This window comes from Oncorhynchus masou, chromosome 29 (assembly GCF_036934945.1).
Source record: "Oncorhynchus masou masou isolate Uvic2021 chromosome 29, UVic_Omas_1.1, whole genome shotgun sequence".
Classification (NCBI taxonomy): domain Eukaryota; kingdom Metazoa; phylum Chordata; class Actinopteri; order Salmoniformes; family Salmonidae; genus Oncorhynchus; species Oncorhynchus masou.
This window is the reverse complement of record NC_088240.1, coordinates 34234138-34255920: the sequence shown is the minus strand read 5'-3', so window position 1 is coordinate 34255920 and position 21783 is coordinate 34234138. Positions and strand designations below refer to the sequence as shown.

The window sequence follows — 21783 nt, the reverse complement described above, 5'->3', positions numbered from 1 at the left end:
GGGAATTCACAATGTCTTTTTGGCCCAAGGTTTCTGATGGTTATGAGAGAGATATGAGACCGATTTGACCATTCATATGACAGTATCGCAAGTATCCTGTTGAAATTAGACAATTAAAAAATATAAAAAATCAAATACTATGCCCTCCAAATCCACCCACCTAAAAATGGCTGTGGTAGACAGAAAACTAATAAAGACTGCACAGTCCCCCCTGTATATTACCATCTTGTTGCCACTGGTGATCTCATCATAAGGTATTGGCCCGTGGAGGGCTTGATTAAAAAGGGGGATGGGAGGAGGTAGATAGTCACCACGGCGAAGTGCCTGTCTAAGTATGAGTAAGCCCTATAGCGGTATTCAGTGACATCAGTGCCTGAAACGATGGCATCCATTATGATTTTCTAACCATTCACTCAGCATATACCCTAATACAGCTACCACTACAGTACTACTAAAACACTACAGTACTTCAAATTGCATGTAAATTTGCATACAGATGCTTGTGTACACCGCCCCATCCCACCGAGCTCAGGGCCCTGGGTCTGAACTCCCTGTGCAATTGGATCCTGGACTTCCTGAGGGGCGAGGGTAGGCAGCAACCCTTCCTCCATGCTTATCCCCAACAAGGGGGCCCCACAGGGGTGTGTGTTCAGGTCCTGCTGCACTCCCTGTTCACCTATGACTGCGTGGCTACGCACAACTCCAACTCAGTCGTCACGTTTGGTGACGACCCGACAGTGGTATGCCTAATTAACAATAACGATGAGACAGCCTACAGGGAGGAGGTTAGAGCCCTGGCGGAGACCGAAGAGGGAGCACGCCCTTATGCACATCAACGGGCCAAAAGCTTCAAGTTCCTTGGCGTACACATCACTGAGGACCTGAAATGGTCCCACCACACCGACACCATGGTCAAGAAGAAGCAACAGCGGTCTGTTCACTCTGTTACCATCTAGCAGACAGAAATGGTACGGGTGCATCAGAGCCAGAACTGAGAAACTGTTTCTATTGCATTTTTGCATTTACATTTTGATCCTATAGCAGACACTTTTGTCCAGAGTGACTTACAGGAGCAATTAGGGTTAAGTGCCTTGCTCAAAGGCAAATCGACATATTTTTCTCCTAGTCGGCTCGGGGATTCGACCCAGCGACCCATTTGGTTACTGGCTCAACGCTCTTAAAGAGCAGGAAGCATGAGTTTTTCTCACCCATGTAACAAAAGTGTGGTCAAAGACTTGAGTTGCAGTACCATCTGATTACCTAGAAGTACAAACATAGCTATGTTTTTTTGGTTATTACATATTTATTGACTTCCGGAATACGTCTAAACTACTCACAATGCACTATTTCTTGACATAATATGGAGGATCTACTCTGCTACCGAGTTCATATTATGTGCTACCGAGCTCACTCAAGCTGGCTTACATTAGCTACATCCCATGCTATATACTGACTTTATGGCTGTGCTTTCTAGGGGGAACCCATTTGCATGGCATGCTCTGGTGCTTTCTTACCATTGGGCTCAAAACAAAAGAGAAAATCATACCTGCTTGCTCTCTATGTAGTACCTCATCTATTCTCCTTTTGATTTGTCAACTTTTCTGCATGTTCTCTGTGAAGTAGGCTATTGGAGATTTCTAACTTTTCCCAACTTTCCTTCGTGCTAGCGCACTAGTTGACTGACATCTGGATTCTATCCATTTTGTATTTTGGCCCGGTGAAGCGCCCGCCTCCCCTTAGCTTTGGTAGCTAACTCAGCCTGCACTCTTATTTTTTTCAGTTTTAAATGCACCAACCATCAATATGCACGTTTCTGATCGGTTTTCTTTTAATCTGCAGTTATGTTTTAGTTGTGTTCTATCTGGTCTCTAGTAGTTGGGCTCTAGCTTGCCGACCATAACTGAGGTGGTTGGCTAGGCTAATAACTAACATTAGCTGGATGGCTAGCTTGCTGGCTAAGATGGGGGCGGCAGGGTAGCCTAGTGGTTAGAGCGTTGGGCTAGTAACCGAAAGGTTGCAAGTTTGAATCCCCAAGCTGTCGTTCTGCCCCTGAAAATAAGAATTTGTTCTTAACTGACTTGCCTAGTTAAATAAAGGTTAATTTTTTTTAAATAACTGTGTGTACAAAACATTCAGGACTACTGCTCTTTCCATGACAGACTGACCAGGTGAAAGCTATTGATCCCTTATTGATGTTGCTTGTTAAATCCACTTCAATCAGTGTAGATGAAGGGGAGGAGACAGGTTAAACAAGGATTTTTAAGCTTTGAGACAATTGAGACCTGGATTCTGTATGTGTGCCATTCAGCGGTTTCCCATGTGTATCAAGCGGAGTCAATCACCACCTTCCGGAGACACCTGAAACCCCACCTCTTCAAGGAATACCTAGGATAGGATAAGTAATCCTTCTCACCCCCCCCCCCCCCTCCCCCTTAATGATTTAGATGCACTATTGTAAAGTGGCTGTTCCACTGGATGTCAGAAGGTGAATTCACCAATTTGTAAGTCGCTCTGGATAAGGGCGTCTGCTAAATGACTTAAATGTAAATGTAAATGTAATGTATCAAGAATGGTCCACCACCAAAGGACATCTAGCCAACTGTCGAAATCATTGGAGTAAACATGGGCCAGCATCTCTTGTGGAACGCTTTTGACACCTTGAAGAGTTCATTCTCCGACAAATTGAGGCTGTCCTGAGGGCAAAATGGGGGGAGTGAAAATCAATGTTATGAAGGTGTCCTTAATGTTTTGTACACTCAGTGTAGCTAACATTCTTTGATAACTGGTTTGATGGCGTTATGTATTTCCAAAACTTTGGTTTACTTTAATGCAGCTGTAAACTAGGTGTTGATAGCAACTGGCTGACTCATTCCATGCTAACGTAACTTTAGAAGGCTGGCAGGGCTAGCGTTAGCAGCTTAGTTGGCTAGCTGGTTTGTAACAATACATTTATAAAGTATTGGCTTGTAAGTTGGCTGAAAATAAATTGAAACCAGTAGTCATGAGTGCAAAACATTTGGTTTAATTTGAAGTTATAGATTTGAAGTTATTTCTGTTGGAGTTTACATTAAGGGAATAGGCTGGCTTGCCAGGTCCTCCATATTACATCACACCCCGGGAAAAGTTTTTTGACATGACTTTCACTAGCCGGGCTACCTACCTGGTACTCAGCCCTGCACCTCGAAACTAATGCCTCATGTATTATAATATATTTATATAATATATTCTCGACATGGCACATCCTAATACCCCTACTTCTGTACATAGCATTTTCTTTTCCAAATGATATACTGTCTATACACACCCCATATTGTGGATTTTCAAACATGCTCACTCTTATATATCTACTTTGGATTGTTGTTTCTTATTTTCAGTTAATATATTTTTTTATTGAATTTGCGAGACATTCTATTTCACTGTTGGAGCTAGTAACATAAGCATTTCCCTGCACCTGCTATAACACCTGCAAGTCTGTGTACACCGACCAGTGAACTTTGATTTGACATTATTGGGTACTATGCAAATGTTGTGGAACGCCTGTGAGTCCTCACGAAATCCAGACAAAAACTCACCCTATTTTGGGGAATTTTTACAATGTATTCAATAGAATAGTCCTTTGGAAGAAGGATATATATTTTACATTTTTATGTTAAAGCATAATTGAGAAATAATTACTCAGAGATTGGATATTTTGGACATCTGGATGTGTTTCTCCATTAAGACTCCATGTTTCATCTCTAAATGCTACAAAGTAAAAATTGGTGTCATATGAAGCTTTACAGCTTTAGTAGTATTTAGATTTTTTTTAAATAATATTAATTTATGAATATTGAAAAATATAAACATCTATATAAAAAATAATACAAATGTTTTAAATATATTGTTGAACATAATATACTCTATGGACATATCAAAGTTTGAGTGGGTTCTCTGATAGTTTAAAAGTTATGGCCCATTTTATACAGATAAATTGTCATAGTAGGCAATGTAACCAACCACAGCCCTCCTTTGCGCATCCTGCAAATCCACAGCAGAGGGCAACTATTTTGAATCCATTTTGACATTCACTCTGTTGACAATGCTTACAAATTGGATCATAACTCTAAAAGTAGCAGAGATCCCACTCTGGAACTTTGATTTTCCTATAGAATATATTATGTTTAACAATATATATTTTTTAAATCTACATCTAAAATGTTTAATTATATTATATTCATTAATTAGTTAATATGAAAGTTATTGAAGTTTTAAAATATTACTGTTTTAATCTGTAGGTGCTACAAAGTAAACATCAAGCTGTAAAGCTTAATATGATACCAAACCAATTTACTTTGTAGCACCTAGAGATGAAACACCATGGAGTTTTAAAGGAGGTCCGGGTAATGCCAAAATGCAATAAATATCACAACTTTTAGTAATTATTTCCTAATTATGCTATTAGATAGAACTGCCAAAAAGATGTCAACAATCCTCCCAAAGGACTATTCATTCTATGGATTAAATTTTTGAAAATCCCCAAAATCATTATTATTTTTTCTGGGTGTCATGAGGGATCAGTCCTGTCTTGTGTGGGATATATTTAGGAATATTCTTCTCAATAAGATCAATGCTCATTTTGTTATGTAGGATATAAATGTATTCCCAAAAGTTTTTGTAGTCAATTTGATCGTGTTACTTTTGACTTGTTTTACAGGTTGGAATATATGGGACAGTGTCTGCTCTTATCCATTATCAACTCTGGGATGATGTCATGCTGACGGATCCTGCAACTATGAGCTCTAAGGTCGCAGCAGCTGCAGTTAGTGTCAGCCAGAACTCACGTCATCATATCATGACCAGATCCATCCAGATTTGTCCAATAGCAGATTCTGTGAACTGAAAGTGAAACGTCTCCATTGGTCTGTGAGAGAGGTAGCTTGGGCAACTCTACTTCAAGTTCCCTCAGACCACTCATCCCAATGTCCCCAGGTCCCCCCACGACTACCATGGCCTCCTCACAAAGACTGATGAAAATGGGGTTTTAAACATGTCGGCAATAAACAGGATGGGGACGAAGGGCCTCAAAAGTCTGGTTCCACAGTGAACCTGTCCACGGACGAGGCAGGCGACGGTGGGATTGGCAGTTGGCAGTTGCGGCAGCGAAGTTGTTGTAGCTCATCCTCTCTTGGTTGGTCAGTTTACTCCTGAGAGACCCCAGGATGACGCACACTAGTCTGAGCGCTCTGACAGACTTGTGATATCTCACATCGCAAGGGTGTAGTTGTGCGGACCTAAGGAGTGGACAATGAACAGAATCAAGAAGGTGGGGCTGTGTGCTGAGGGGAAGCCGCCCCCGGTTGAAGTCCCTATAGGTTGGCAGCGCAGAATCACCCACAGCGGGGTTGTCTACATAAGGTAAGACCTCCTCTACCTCTATTTAAACTAGCCTGTGGTCTCTAGTCTCCCCAATCGGAACTTAGGGTAATGAACTCTTTCCTTCTACAGTACCAATTTCTAATATACACCCAATTTTCTACTGCTCAATCTTTTCATGTAACACCATTTGGTGTGTTTATTGATTAATATATATATGAGGTGTGGCAATAGCAGGAACAGTGGCATCTAGAGGGCAAAACCTGGTACTTTCACACTAATTTATGGGGGAAGCAAGCGACTTCTATGGCAAATTTCTCTGAACAGTGGGGGGGGAACATCACCAAGCTCACTATGAATACATTACATAGTATGAATAACCAGTACTCCAAGCCACAGCTTTATACCACTTGTCAAACATAGAGAACTGATACTGTACACTGGCCTTTGGGGTGGGCTTGGTGTGGGGTTTGGGGGGGGTCCATGGGTAGCTTTTGTCCATTCATTTGGAATCCTCACGTCTTAATCTTTGTTAAGAAGAGGATCGGTCCAAATCGGATGACTGGTACTATGTTTATTGAGTAGTTTACGAATCCAACAAATTGAAATGGGCAATTTGTCTGCAATCAATTAACTTAATTTTTCAGGGATGGAATTATCTTTCAGCAAAATAATGTTGCAGAAATTGTTATCTGTTTCTAACTACAGAAACAATTTCAGATGAATCCTGGATAGTGGGTGGCAATCCTCTTTCTTGTGCTTTGTGAGGTGGAACAACTTGTCATATCTGTCTTTTACCCTAATAGGGCTGACCACAATAACGCCGTAGTCCATTACCTTTATTGAAAGGCAGAAAAAGGTCACTTCTATCCATTTTCTGTCCATGGGGTTGAAGGGAAATGTTTCAACACCAGAGCTAGTCAAGCATAACACCTTCCAGAGTCTAATATTACCTCCCTCCCTCTTCATATGAAGTATATTCCCTCTCTGGTGGGCAGATCTGGGCTACATGGCCTTGAGGAGAAGAATGTTTGAGATCAGTGACTGTCTCATACAGAGAAAATTGTCCTCTGAAAAACTATGAAATGCTGTCAGGAGCCATGTTTTATGGCACCATAATTCCACCCACCAGCTGCTTTTCTCTCCCTTACTTTCATTGAGTTTGAAATGAATGTGGGTTTTTTTCTTTCGAACCAAGCCTTTTAAGCTGATTGCACTTGTCATTATAAAGGTGAGCTGTTTTCATGGTATTGTGTTCCTCCTATGTTTTGGGAGATTTCCTTTTTTGCTGTGACTGACTACTTTATCCAGGTCATTTGATATAATTGAATGTGTATGGTTTAGTCCGAAATGGTACCTTATTCCCTGTATAGCGCACTACCTTTGACCAGCACCACTCTAGGCCTACTGTGGGAACAGGGGGGCATTTCAGATGCAAACTGTCTTTTATTTGGCTGTGGTTGTGCTATGCTGTTACATTAGTCACTCACAATCTCTCCGATTTCCACATTCCAGTCCCAGTGGCTTAGTCCTAGCCTGTCTGGAGCAGGTGAAGAGCTACCTGCTGACTGATGGCACCTGTAAGTGTGGCTTGGAGTGTCCTCTCATCATTCATAAGGTGAGCAAGCCTGAATGTGGGGCCACTCCTGGTAGATGGGGAATTTAAGTTCAAAGGAAAGGACTACACACACTACTGAACACTAACACACTTCTTACTGTAGCCAGGACTGGAGGAGAGAGGAAGTAACACATGCATAGTGTATTGATAAGAGTAGGCACACCCAGACACTAACATCTTTCACTCCCCTCAGATATTCAACTTTGACACCGGGGCGGCTGTCAAGCAGAGGACTGTTGAGGATGCCAGAGCCGATGCTAATGTCACCAAGCTGTGTATCCACAAGAGGAAGGTCATCACCGTGGCAACCCTGCACAGGAGCATGGAGTCACCACACCCCACTCTGGCCAGTGTTGGCACTGGTATGTGAAAGAAATATTGTCAATTTGAGATGCAACTAGCTCCCTAGGAAAGATCCATCCATTTGTGTGACTTATTGATTATGAAGTTCAATGTCTCATATCTGATCAAATTCTGAAATAGGCCTAAACACCAGTTATTTATGATATTTTGCAAAAGGGTGTTATTTGATGATGAAAGCCAATGTCACTTAATGGCTTTTACTCTCCAATCGGTGTAACTTGATATAATGACATGCCATTCTGTGCATTCTCAGCTAGTTTTGTTCTGTTTTAACATATTACCATATAGAAAGTTTAAATTAAAGAGAATAACCTTATGACCTATTGAGACCAGCTCAGACAGAAATAATCTGCTCTGTGCAGTATTTTCACAGCAAAGGGCTGCTCTGTCAGCATGTTGTAAAAAAGAAGCGAAAATGTGACGCTGTCTGAAGAACATGCATACACATAATTTAGATTCAACTGTCTGCTTAGCTGCTGTTTTATGTTTTCTCTAAAGATCGGGTTTCTGTTGTCAATTCAGAACTGTTAATGGTTGATTTGTTTTGGGATTTTCTGTAAGGTCTGAATTGACGATGCTGAATTAATTACATATAATTATCTCATCTGAGATGATAAAAGTAATGTCAAAGATAGATACAAGTTTACTTTGCTTTGCAGGCGCTGCAGCTATGGGTCCTTTGAGTCATCAAGCAATAAGGAACAATATGCACAATGGTCCACCCAACTCTGTGGCTCTTGATGGCAGGAATCCCAACAAGACAGGAATGTCAGTTTCTGGTCAACAGTACTATAACCATGAACTGGATTCTCCCCCTCAGAGGGATCTGTACTTGGGGTACAGCAGGACAAGGCTGGGGGGCAGCGAACACAGTAGCCAACAACGGTCACCCTATCACAGCCGCCACAGTGTCCTGCTCAGCCCCTCCTCCTCCAATTCATGTTGCTCACAGCATTATGGTGATAGGGCTCCCTCCCCGAGGACTGAACCTCTGGGGAGTCCTGACCCGAATATGCTTGGTTTTCATGGACCTTGCAGCCCAGGCTCTGTCCATATGAACGGTGATCGTTTTACCCATCTCTCACCACCCAGGATCCTGCACCACGGCTCGCCTTCGGCCTCCCAGCCCTTGTGTGCCATGTCAGGAAGGACTAATGTACCAAATTCCCCTGTCGTCAATGCCAAAAGCCTCAATATGCAGCCCTCCTGCAGCTTCCCCCACGACTTTCAACACAAGCCCCAGCCTGCATGCCACCCACAGTCGCACTTTTCCCTGTCTCAGCTCCCTCCCTGCATCCTGCAGAAAAAGCAGATGACCTCTGAGAAGGACCCTCTTGGTATCCTGGACCCAATTCCAAGCAAGGCTCCTAGCCAGGGTCCCTTAGTGCCAAACATATCTGGCCTCCAACACAATGCCCAATCTCAGGTACCACCAATGAATGTAAACATCCCCCCTGCCAGTGTCCCTTTGCCCAGCAACCTGCCCTTGCCAACTGGGAAGTCTGGACCTGTTGGGCATGGCCATAGGGTCCAGCACCACCCTATCCTGTCATCCGCCTCATCCTCACCTATCATGTCCCCAGCACATATGGCTGGGCCTGTCCTCGCCAAGGTGGAGTCACCCCACCGCTCACGTTGCTTATCCACTTCTTCTGAACATGGTAGTTTTGCTCACTCCACGAGGGGGCTCCAGGTTCCTTGTGGGGGTTCAAAGCCACTTCCCCGGTCCTCTCAGGCCTCCTCGGGGTCCCCTCGACCTGCAATGCCACAAGGTTCTGCATATAAGATGGGCAACCTCCATCACTTGAACGATACCCCCAACCAACTGCCAGGGGGGATGAACATTGGTCTAAGCAGGCATCCCAACTCCATGTACCGTCCAGCTCCCGGATCTGATAGTATCCTTCAAAAGAATCACTCGGTAGGAATGCCCCTCAACCAGATGTTAGATCAGCAGAATCCTGCTTCCTTCCCAGCAAGTAGTCTTCTTTCAGCAGCAGCGAAAGCACAGCTAGTTAATCAAAACAAACATACCGACAGCACATTGGGTGCAGACGCAGAGGCTCGCAGTGGCAGCAGTTTGGGACACCCAGGGCTAGTTGGTGGAGGAAGAGGTGGGAACCTAGATGGACACAGCACTTTAAACCAGAGACATCTACCTAATCCTGGGCCGTTGGCGAGCGAATTTCAAAGCGGAAGAGCAGCACTAAGAGACAAACTCATGGGTATGGTTCAGCAAAGAGAGGCAAACCGCAAGCGCAAACTGTCCAGTGATGGCAGCAGTGGTGGCATCAACAATGACAGGGCTTTCGACGTGCTCAAGCATCCGATGGGTGGCTCTGGGTCTAGTTCATCTAGCTTTCCAGAGACTTTGAGGAGAATGTTGCAGCAGGGTTGTTTGCCCCCAAACACCTCAATGGCCCAGCTACTCCAGTCCATGAGCCACCAAAGTGCCCACAATGGGCCAAGCCACGTGGGCCAAAGCCCGGCCAAATCTGGCAAATCTCCCTTCTTGGAGGAAGCTTTGCCTCAGATGTCGACTTTGCAGCAGAGCTTGCAGGGGCATCAAATCCAGGCCAGAGCGAAGATCCGTGGCTTCCAGAACATGAACAGTGATGGTCAGATTTCAGGCCAGGATCTAAACATGGAGCAGTTCAACAGGCCAATAAATCAAATGCAGGACCCCACCTTAACTGGAAACTTTGGGGTGTTGGGTTACAATGGTGGACAACATGCAGCCATGGGGTCGATGCAGGGAAACCCAAACCCTCACCAGCAGCAGCAGTTTGGACTTCATCAGAAACCATCCCAGGCGCAAGGCAACCCCCACTTCAGAGGCAGGGCAGGATTGCCTCCCATGATGTCCAATGGCGGGGTCCAAGCCCTCTCTGAGTCAGGTAAGCAGCTGTTTCTCCTTGATTTAGTTGACTATTGTCTTCTTATCCTAGGTGTAGAAAACTCATAGATTTATATTATGTTTTAAGTCAATAGTCTCTATTTATATATATTATATACATGTGATAAAGCAAGGGCTGCAATGTGTGTTGTGCCCCCTTGTGGCGAACATTGGTAGTTTTTGTCTATTGAAAATAATTGGATATAGCCTACTTTATTACAATGATCCATCTTGATGTTTGGGGCCAAAAAAAACCCATTGTGAATTAGGCTACTACCTTACAAATATGAATATGACCATCTTTTTGCATGTAACTATTTGTCCTTGTCATTAAATTCAGTCTCATGTTGTTGCCGTCTTTGTCACTTGCGCTCTTTAAGCATCTTTCATCAAAGTGCTGACTGCAAAACATTTTCTGCTGCACAGCCAAATGAAAGTGAGCTATTTAAAGCCAGCGTGCAAGACCTCTTTAAAGGCAAAAATGTTTTACAGGCAGGCAGACAAAAATGTTCAGATATGTTTTTCTACTTGTTTCTCACATCATACCTTATTTTTCCTGCTTTTTTGTTCTTATTTATTTAACCCATTTTCAGCTAAACTAAGTCATATTCTCAAACAATGATTTAACTTAAAGGATACTGGTGTGTTGTCACAGCACAGATCAACCCCCTCGATAAGCCTCGTTAAAAAATAGTCCAGACCACAATGTGGCAGTAACTTTCTTAACATAAAACATCAATAAGCTTCCAACCGGAGAATTCCTATGTCTGAAGAAAAGCACTGGAACAAGAGCACCCGCCACGAGCCTGAGACACTCTGCCAGACCACTGACTCAAACAGGTCTCATGAGCCCCTCCTTTATAGTAGAATCCTCAAACCAGTTTCTAAAGACGGTTGACATCTAGTGGAAGCCGTAGGAAGTGCAACTTGACTCCATAGACACTGTGTATTCAGTAGGCCAAGCTTTGAAAAACGTCAAATATCCCACTTCCTGGTTGGATTTTTCTCAGGTTTTCGCCTGCCATATGAGTCCTGTTATACTCACAGACATCATTCAAACAGTTTTAGAAACTTCATAGTGTTTTCTATCCAATACTAATAATAATATGCATATATTAGCATCTGGGACAGAGTAGAAGGCAATTCACTCTGGGCACACTATCCATCCAAAAGTGAAAATGCTGCCCCCTATCCCAAAAAGGTTAATAAGCACAAAAAAAATATTTTTTTTTACCTTAATTTTACGAGGCAAGTCAGTTAAGAACAAATCTCTTATTTTCAATGACGGCCTAGGAACAGTGGGTTAACTGCCTGTTCAGGGGCAGGACGACAGATTTGTACCTTGTCAGCTCGGGGATTCGAACTTGCAGTCCAACGCTCTAACCACTAGGCTACCCTGCCACCCCAATGTTTGGCTTGTATGCTGTAGATAGCGAATGTTGTGCTAATGTTGCTACCTAGAATTTGTATTAAACCCTTTTTGATTCTAGCCAGATGGGCACAACTAGATAACCAGTGTAGTTAGCAACATTATTAAATAGCAAGGGATTCATTTCTGAATTAAACAACTGCCTGTTAGCTGCCGAGTGCCAGTGCAGTAGCTAGCTAGCTATCTTGTGCTAATTGTCAAATGGTGATGCTAATCATTTAGCTAACTTTAGTTTAGCTAGCAAGCGAACTGACATTGGTAGTATGGGGTAATGGTGAGTGAATTAAAGTATTTATTCATCTTGATAGATAGCTAGCTTGGTAAAGCATTTAGTGTTGTGTGCAATGTGCTGCACTTACCACCCCATTTGTTTCATATGAAGTGTGTGTGACTGCCTGGCTCATTTAGCAAGCTAATGTTTGCTAGCTAGCTAACTAATGAGCAAGTTCACATCAAACAACAACAACAACAAAAAGTTCAAGCACAAAACTTATTAGCTAGATGTAAAAGATGTAGACTTGCTCTAGAAAAAAAAGGTGTATTATGCAGCTTTAATGTTTTAGTAAAAACAATATTGTTGAAAACAGGGTGGATTACACTGGGAAAAGTGCCCTCTTGTGTAATATTGATCTAATTGCTGAGATGGTTTGCTCTTAATAGTAGGTGGTTGGGAGTATGAGTGGGATATAACCTCCAGATTAAAATACACCGAACAAACAAAAATATAAACGCAACATATAAAGTTTTATCCCTTGTTTCAGGAGCTGAAATAAAAGATCCCAGAAAATGTCCATATGAACAAAAAGCTTATTTCTCTCAAATGTTGTACACAAATGTGTTTGCATCCCTGTTAGTGAGCATTTCTCCCTTGCCAAGATAATCCATCCACCTGACAGATGTGGCATATCAACAAGCTGGTTAAACAGCATGATCATTACACAGATGTGGCAAGTTTTGAGGGAGTGTGTAATTGGCATGCTGACTGCAGGAATGTCCACCAGAGCTGTTGCCAGATAATTTAATGTTAATTTATCTACCATAAGGTGACTCCAGCGTCATTTTAGGGAATTTGGCAGTACATTCAACCAGCCTCACAACCGCAGACCACATGTATGGCATTGTGTGGGTGAGCGGTTTGCTGATGTTCACAACGCTGACAGAGTGCCCCATGGTGGCGGTGGGGTTATGGTATGGACAGGAATAAGCTACGGACAACGAACACAATTTGGATTTTATCGATGGCAATTTGAATGTACAGAAATACTGTGACGAGATCCTGGGGCCCATTTTATTTTTTAAGTTGTCTGTGACCAACAGATACATATCTGTATTCCCAGCTGTGAAATCCATAGATTAGGTCCTAGTGAATTTATTTCAATTGACTGATTTCCTCATATGAACTGTATACTTATTGTTTCTGTCATTTACTTTTTGGGTGATAAGTAATATGCAACGACTAGTCAGTATTTGCCCTAGGATTTCATTCAGCATCGGTGTCAAGGGTAGCTAAATTAATATAAGGGGAATCACTGCAGGTAGTGGCATTTAGTCTAGATACATTCTCTTAGCTCTAGTTTGATGTACGCAATGGCTTGGGATTGTTGTGATTGCAGATAGCCGTCAATAGCACAAGAAAAGGGAAATAATATATTTGAATTGGGACTCGTGAGCTGCACTCCACTTGAATGGAGCATTCATTTCCTTTTGATATGTGCACTTATCAGGAGTCAAATGTATCTAGACAGCTGAGCCTTTAGTGTAGACTAATTACATTACTAATTACAAAATCTTGTATTTTATGCACTTTCACAGTAATGTCAAAAATGTCACTAGCGAGCTACCAGAAAGTAGGGAGCGTTTACCTTTACAGTGAGAGCAAATCATCCATAAACATGGGATGCATTTCTGTTTCGATACAGGAGCTCCTCACAAATGATCACATTCACTTCGTGTCCAAGCTCTGTGGATTCAGGAAATGTCCTCCGAAACCGTCAGTTAGCGGATCATGGTGGCTACTGGCTACTTTGTTGAGGTTTGTCAACCGTTTTTGTGAAATGAACCTTTTATTTCAAAAGCATTAGAATCCTAATTTTGTCACTCACTGCTACTATTGGCTACTTCTCCTGTTCTACACCATATCCCTTGCTGATGATGTTGAGGTAATGTATGGATATCCATCTATGGCTGGGCTTCTAGAAGTGTACATCCAAGATTTATATACTCATAGATTTTTCTTGATTTAAGAGTCAGGAGCATTATTTTGTCTGAAATACCTATAATTGGCCTGAAGTTTCAGTCTGTAGTCAGGGAAGCCCAACTGAACCACAGTTGACCACTTTGGTTTACATTTCAACAACAGTCTTCTTTATTTTCTCACTTATCTTGTCTGTTTCATTTTACTGTCTTATTTGTTCAATCAAGTCCTCACAAATCAAGGGAAGTAAATGGGAGTAAACTTTGGGCAAAACTACTTTTTTTGTTACTTCCACACTATTCTCTCTTACTGTCCCTTTGGTTTGCTTATCTTTGAAAAAACTCAATTTGCTTGGAGTGGTGTTGTCCTCATGATCAGATCTTCCTCTACTCCCGCTCCCTCACTTCACTTTTCATTCTCGCACCTTTCTCACGCCTCTCCTTTCTCTCTCTCTCTCTCTCCTTTATCTCTCTCCCTTTGTGTAGGTGAGGTCAGTAGTTCTCTGAGCTGTGAGCTGAGGCAGGCCCGAGAGGAGAGTCTTCACTCTCTCATCAGGAACAGCCAGGCCCATACACTGCAACAACAGAGACTGCAACCACTTGTTCAGGGCCAACATCAGGGTCTGACCCAGGGTCCTGGTCAGCACTACATGCAGGGCCAGCAGCAGCACAGATTCCAGTGCCAAGTCTCCCACTCTGATGCCCCTCTCCCTGATGATGCCTCCTCCAACCCCATGAACAGCCTCCTTCAGAGCTTCCAGGTCAGACATTCTGTTTTTTTCCAGTTCAAGCCCCAAAATAATTGTGGTGACTTTCTGTGTATTTGGATGTTTGTTTGGCAGTTTAGGGATGTTTATTTCCATTCAACATTTCTTGAATGACGTATGAAAAAAGTCACCACTGGGCTGACGGAAGCATGAAATGCCGGTACAATTTTAAAAATGCCGACAGACAATTTTTGTTTGACATGGTGGGACATTTTTGTGTTGGAAAAATATATTATGTGTGAAATGGCAGTGGAAATGTCTTGTGCAAATGTTGATATAATAACCATCATATCGAAGTAAACTTGGAGTCACATAATGATATGTTGTGTGGTCCTCCCACTACGACTTGGGAAACCATGCAGTTTATTAGGCTACAGATTAAGTGAATTATGATTAACTTCACAGGGTGGTGAATGTGCAAGATGATGAGCTTGATACCTCCTTTCCAATAAATATCGAGGGTCATGTTCTGGTGACATGGTGATCAATGCTTGGCTGCTGTTTGACAAATACAAATAATATTGCTCTTATCCATAATAATCTCATAATGTAGTTGGCCTACCCATAGAATCTGTGAGGTGTTGGCTACAAGCGCATGTGACAACACCTCGCAAATTTTGCTATATAACCTAACAGTTTTGTTGACAAAACCATCAGTAAAGATGAAAATGCGATTGAAACCCATCTAACTTGTATTTTTCTTCTGGTACATGGGAATTTAACAGCAAATGTTTTTTTAATGTGCGTATGTCATCACGCACAGCTTTTATCCGCAAAAAGTCTGTTTGATGGAAACACATCTCTTGCATGAAAATCTGTCGCAAATTGGATGGAAACCTAGCTACTTTCAACATGTTTGAACCTCTCCCTCTCTTTTTGTTACAGGTGGATTTGCCTGAGACGATTCCACTGCCAAACAGAACTATTATGAGTCGACTGGGGATGATGTCCATGTCCCAACCCGGTGCCCCTTGTCACCAGAAGGGTCATAAAGAATACCAGGCTGCCGAGGACCTTCCAGGTGGCGGGGGAGAAGTTATTGATACCATCCACAGGGCAGCGATGGGCACAGCCAGCAAGAGCACGTTTAATGTCATCACATCATCAGGTGCTAGCGGTACCTTCGCTGCTTCTGTTGTTGGCGAGCCTGTCGACCTCTCCCATGCGGTTAACTCTGTCATTCATGGCCCCCTTCGCTCATATCAGGAGCCAGTGCCAGAGCCCCGACACCAACCGAAGGTGGGTCGGCCACGCAAGAAGACCCCTGAAAGGAACAACAGCTTCTCTCCTGTTGCTATGGAAGCTCCTGCCAGATTCTGCTCGCCGCGACATGGAGCCCAGAGAAGACAATGGGATGGGCAGGCGGAGGGCCAGGAGCAGGCTGGTCTGTGGCGTAATGATGAGCTCCTCCAACCGTTTTCCTTAGACCAGAGCAGAAACGGCACCTACCCAGAGAGGCCCAAAAGTCAGGCCCAGGTCCACTTTGGCCCTCAGGACCAAACAACACTGCACTTCCCCAGTGACTTGTATGCCCATATGAACGGCAACGGTAGGGTCCTCACCTCGGGAAGACTACATTCCAGACACCCCAGCCTGTCCCCTGGTTCTTCCTCTGTCCCACCAGAGGGCCTTTTTACCAAGGATTACAGCCACTACAACGAACATCTGAACGGCCAACTCAATGGGAACCACTACAATGGGCATTACAATGGGCACCTGAACGGGAGCCTGAGCGGCGAGGAAGACCTGAGGCCTGGGGACTCTCCCTCCTCCAGTGAGGGGCTCCCGCTCCACCACAGGCCCAGAACTCCGGCCCACTACCCGGGGGATCTACTCTGGGGCCAGGGCAAAGGCTTCCCTCCATGGCCAAGCAAGATTGGGAGCGAGGGGCACATGTACTCCCCTGGGATGGTGAATGACATGCAGGGAAAGGTGAGCTTGTTGTGTACTCAGTGTTTTAGTGTCATCAATTATGATTGGTCACATGACTACATCAGATAAAGAAGTGGAGGTCTCTGCCACAATTCCAGCCTCAGTTTCAACACAATTTTACATTAAACCTTTGCTGCTAGTACTACTGTACACATTACCATTGCAGTTTTTTTATGGCAAAATAATGCTTTGTATAAGAGGGGAGTTTAAAAATGTGTAGGCACCAGGCATGGCAAGTCCCTGAAAGATGATATATTCCTCACGAAGAGCATGAGAGGGAGAGGGAAGATTTCCCACGGTGTTCTGCATTAACAAAACACCCCAATTCTGCCCTGCGACACTCTCAAAAGCCTTTGAGACGCCAAGGAATTAACATCAGGGTAAAACAGCATAATGGGTTTGACACCTTCCCAGAGGTCATTCTACCACCATTTTCACCTGTCTGTCGATATCCATTGCTTGAATTTATTCACTGCCTACTGTGTTTTGTTCTTTTTTTTCTCGAGAGCTACTGTTCAGGAACTTCAGTGTGGGAATCCTTGGGGGACTGTACTTTATTACATTTTTCCTGGATTTAGCCATATTATTTAGGCTAACATTTGGCTAGGTGATATTTCAGTTTGGTTTCATGCCTTGTTTGACTGTGCAGATAATATGCAATAGTGGATGAATTTGCCATATCCATCCCTTTTACAAGCCTGTGTGGACAGCTATTTTAATGAATCTGACCCATTGTGTTCAGTAAATACAATTAAAAGCAGTTTGGAAGGATAGGACAAGATGCTGATTCATTTTTTTATTAGAAAATTATTGAATGCTCTTTGTCTTACCTGGCGTTACAGTAACTTGCAAGTTAGTCATTAGATAATAAAGCTTTATTGAATTTGAGTCATTATAATTATGAAATGTGAAATAAAGTAATTGATTGCTTTGACCGGAGTCATTCTGCAAACTCATTTAGAACTTCAGTTCTGTGGACAGGGTAATGTACATTTAGAACTTTTGTTCTGTGGACAGGGTAATGTACATTTAGAACTTCTGTTCTATGGACAGGGTAATGTACATTTAGAACTTCTGTTCTGTGGACAGGGTAATGTACATTTAGAACTTCTGTTCTGTGGACAGGGTAATGTACATTTAGAACTTCTGTTCTGTGGACAGGGTAATGTACATTTAGAACTTATGTTCTGTGGACAGGGTAATGTACATTTAGAACTTATGTTCTGTGGACAGGGTAATGTACATTTAGAACTTATGTTCTGTGGACAGGGTAATGTACATTTAGAACCTCTGTTCTGTGGACAGGGTAATGTGCTTTTGGTTTCACTTGGCTGTGTAATATGCCACTTAGATTAGTCATTTGTGCATACATTTTACGTATGGGTGGTCCCGGGAATCAAACTCAATGCCCTGGCTTTACAAGCGCCATGCACTACCAGCAGGTGATCCTTTGGTAATGTTTTGGTTTCATTCCCCCGGTGTTTGGTAATGTTGTTTCTACTTGCCTTCAGGTAGAGTCAGAGAAGTTCCAGAGGACACTAACAGAGGATCTGGACACACTACATAAAGCAAACAAGATAACTAGAAAGTAAATTACCCTAGATTAATATGCTATTATTCTTTATTCTGTCCCTGCACATTATTTTTATCGGATGAAGGACGAGGATAAAGTAATACAAATATGTTCTCTTTCTTACAGTGGTCGAAAATGGAATAACCACCTAGAGGCTGCTATACAGGAGGCTATGTGTGAGCTGGATAAGATGACAGGCAATGTGAGTATTCCGATTTGGTTATTGTGTGTACTCTGTACACACCTCTTTAGAGATTACCTTTGGGTTCCCAAACGTGTGTGAGCCTCTCATTATGTCTACAGTCTATCTAAAGATGGTGTTCCAACCCCTCCCCAATTTCTTTGGTGCACCAGATATCACAGAGAGACAGACAAGTCAAGACCACTAAACCCAAGAGGAGGAAGATCTCCAGATGACAGTAAATGTGTGGACCCTTTGGTGTCCTGCTGGGTAGCGGTACATCTAGCCAATGGGTCGTGTGTAGCCAATATAGAATCGCTAGCCAGTGTGTGCAATAGTAGTGACCGTTGTCTTCTCTTTTGCATCAGCTTGGTACTTAGTCCAATTGGATTAGTGCTACAATCAGAGTCAACCCTCCCACCTTGACCACCACCAAAACACTGACAGTGAAGAAAGTACAAGAAAGGATGGAGGAACCTAGCTGTGATATATCCATGAGATTCTACATATAAGGAAATAGTTGGTCCAAATATTTCTGATGCATTTTAGATTATGCACATAGACAAAGGAAAACAGTACATTATTTTCAGTGGTTAATTGTATATATTGTTCAGTTTTATCATTGATGAGTTGACTTAATGCCAATGTCTTTTGTACATATCAATACAAAACTACATCTGGTTCTCCAATGTTTTTATTTTTCACAAAACGGTGAGGCCAGAGATTTCATTTTTCAAAAGAGGCCAGAGATTTCATTTTTCAAAAGAAAAGCAGCATAAAGGAATTTCTATTACAGATCTATTGAAACATGCTGTTAAGCATTGAACAGCTGAAGGATTATAATGTTGAACTTAAACAGACACTATTCTCATTTGCATGCAGCCAGCAAGGATGATCTTGTCCTGCTGGGAAGGCATACATACAGTATGTGTCCCAAGAAAGGGAAATTGGAAGACTTGAAGATAGACCCACAGTATATCCTTTATCTGAACATAGGACATGCAAATACTTTCTCTTTGTCTTACGTTTCCTTTTTCCTTGTTCTTGTTTTTATCCATGTTATCCAAGAAAAGAAAAAGCCATCAAGGGAAGGAGTCTGAAATATGCCTCTAAGTTACATTATTTGTACTCCCAAAGTAAAATTTATTTTCTCTGAATATTTTTGATAAACAGATTTCCTGTGTTATATCTGCAAAATGACTTTAACAGTATATGTTTGTTCATTTAAAAAAAAAAGTTATTGTAAAGTATAGACTAATTTCTGTGGTATACAGTACATGCATTCTGAAATGAAGTATTCAATAGCAACAGTTGTAATATACGGTTCTGCCACTAGTGTTTAATCTACAATTATGTTCATATTTAAATGGTGCAAAAAGTATTAAGCTGTTTATTTTCTCTATCAAATCATGGAATTGAGCATTTCTCTGTGTTTTACCCTTGAATGTGTCATTTCAAGGGTCAAAATGCCTTAATAGTAAGGACTGCACATTTACAGGCCAGAAGAAATCTGTAGTATACTCATTGGTTTCCTTTGCTCTGCAAAACCATTTTAAACGACCCAAGAAAGTATGAGTGAACTTTGATCCGAGCCTTATATCCAATGCTACAATCCCCAGCTGCCAAAGCTATGCCGTATCACAAGTTAGGACTTTAAGTTTCTATTATTTATCTTTTTAATATTCTATTGAATTAGTGGCCTTCATTTTGTTCATTTTCATTGTTCTTTGCTTTTGTACTTTATAATTTATTTATGAATCACATATTTATTTGTAGATATACATTGGTTACTTAGCAATAATGAGAGTTGTACGCTCTGAAAAGCCTTAGAGTATTATATATTTTTCTCTTAAAACAAATGAACAGCCTATATATGGATAAATATTCCATCAGTGGTTTATAAATATACATTTATATATTTGTGTTTATTTATGAAGTGTACAATTTTGAACACTCAGTATGTGCATATAGTGTTCTTTTTTTCTTACTTGTGTCAACACTGAGTATATACCTACGGCCTGAAGAAATTGTAAAATGTTCATTTTAAAAGAGTGAACTTCATTTTCTGTACTTAATACCCTGACTCAGGAGGGGCACCTTCTGATTTGATCAGTCTTCTGATTTGATCAGTCTTGTGAAAATCTGAAATTGTAAGACTGACAAATGTACATGTTTGTCTAATTTTTATTATTTAACATACAATATCAAGTCATCTGTGTTCAATCCTAACAGAACAACCCGGCATCCTAAAATCTAATACTCGTTTTAACACTTGGTAACCTAGCTATGTCATCAACATTATATGCATTCTGTTTCTAATTATATTGCACTCTTAATCCTAAAATTGGGGGTATATGAAGAGAGCCCACCACTAGTCCATGGACAAAGTAAATGTTTATTTATGTCTTCCATTTCAAACTTGTTGTCCATTGTAGTGATCTTGAGTGATTGTGTTTAATGGAATAAATGTTTTGCCCTCCTTATTGAAACAAAATATATTCTAATATTGTTTTGGAATGAGTTATTTATTGAATGTGGTTTTAAATGTAATTTTTATGCTCTTTATTTCAAAACATATGGTAAAAGCTGAGTGGCCCACATTGTTTTTGATGGTTTTACAGTGGAAAAAGATTTTACATTTTTGTAAAGTATTTTAATTTTAAATGTGATATGCATTGTTAGTCAATTGGTAATGTAACAGTCACTTAGCATCAACATCAAAGTATCTTTTGTACTTATAGTTTTCAGTACATCTTTCTGAATAGATAACAGCTGTAGCATTTTCCTTTCCTGCTTCTCTAGCAGAAATGTTTTACATTTAGAAAAGTGTGCCTGAAATTACACGCAGTAAAAGGTGGCTATTATGCTTTGTTCAAAATCTTTTAATGGTGTTTGTTTCGGAAGGGATTTACAAATTTGACAAAGTATTGCATTCATTTTGCAATAAAAAAAGTATTCTATCAACTGTGGCTTACGTTGTTATATTGTACATGTATGTTATAGTCTCTTTCAGTCATTCCATCAAATTGTCCCCTTCAAGCTACTAACTTCAACCCACCTACCCTAAATCACATTTCCAAACACATCTGTATTTTATATTGCCAGTTTAAGTGTGAAAGACACAATAATATTAGATTTTGTATCAAAAGGATATGTTCTACCCACTTAGGTGATCTGTCAATTCTTCGAGAACTACCCTCTAACTTTTGAAATGATTGGCAACATTTTTATTGAGCTTAAACCAGCTCATACTGGGCTCAACTCTTGCAAAAGACATGGGAACCTGGAATTGGCCTACTTGAAGTGTACTAGTGTTTGGTGTAAGTGAACAATCCTCACAATTTTGTGTTGTACGTGTTTTTCAATACAACTTAAAAGTAATACTTTACTCTACTAGGCAAATATAAAAGTGTGGAGTTTAATGACTTTTTCATGCATGTTGTATGAGATGCGCGCGCAACACCAGGGCCCATGTTTTT

General features: G+C 41.5%; 1 protein-coding gene across 4 annotated transcripts in view; it reads left to right on the top strand.

Annotated features, from left to right (window-relative positions):
- The window catches only part of LOC135519395 (methyl-CpG-binding domain protein 5-like), a 60381-nt gene extending 39113 nt beyond the window's left edge, over nucleotides 1-21268 (top strand). For 2 of the 4 annotated variants that reach the window (XM_064944590.1, XM_064944589.1), the window contains exons 2-10: nucleotides 4694-5394; nucleotides 6868-6970; nucleotides 7164-7332; nucleotides 7993-10230; nucleotides 14338-14612; nucleotides 15504-16550; nucleotides 18062-18138; nucleotides 18250-18325; nucleotides 18478-21268. In XM_064944590.1, coding sequence (XP_064800662.1) covers nucleotides 5285-5394; nucleotides 6868-6970; nucleotides 7164-7332; nucleotides 7993-10230; nucleotides 14338-14612; nucleotides 15504-16550; nucleotides 18062-18138; nucleotides 18250-18325; nucleotides 18478-18540 — 4158 coding nt within the window. In that variant the 5' untranslated portion in view covers nucleotides 4694-5284 and the 3' untranslated portion in view covers nucleotides 18541-21268. The remainder of the gene's footprint in view (nucleotides 1-4693; nucleotides 5395-6867; nucleotides 6971-7163; nucleotides 7333-7992; nucleotides 10231-14337; nucleotides 14613-15503; nucleotides 16551-18061; nucleotides 18139-18249; nucleotides 18326-18477) is intronic. The other 2 variants (XM_064944592.1, XM_064944591.1) reach the window with 2 other exon arrangements.
- The last annotated feature ends 515 nt before the right edge of the window (nucleotides 21269-21783 follow it).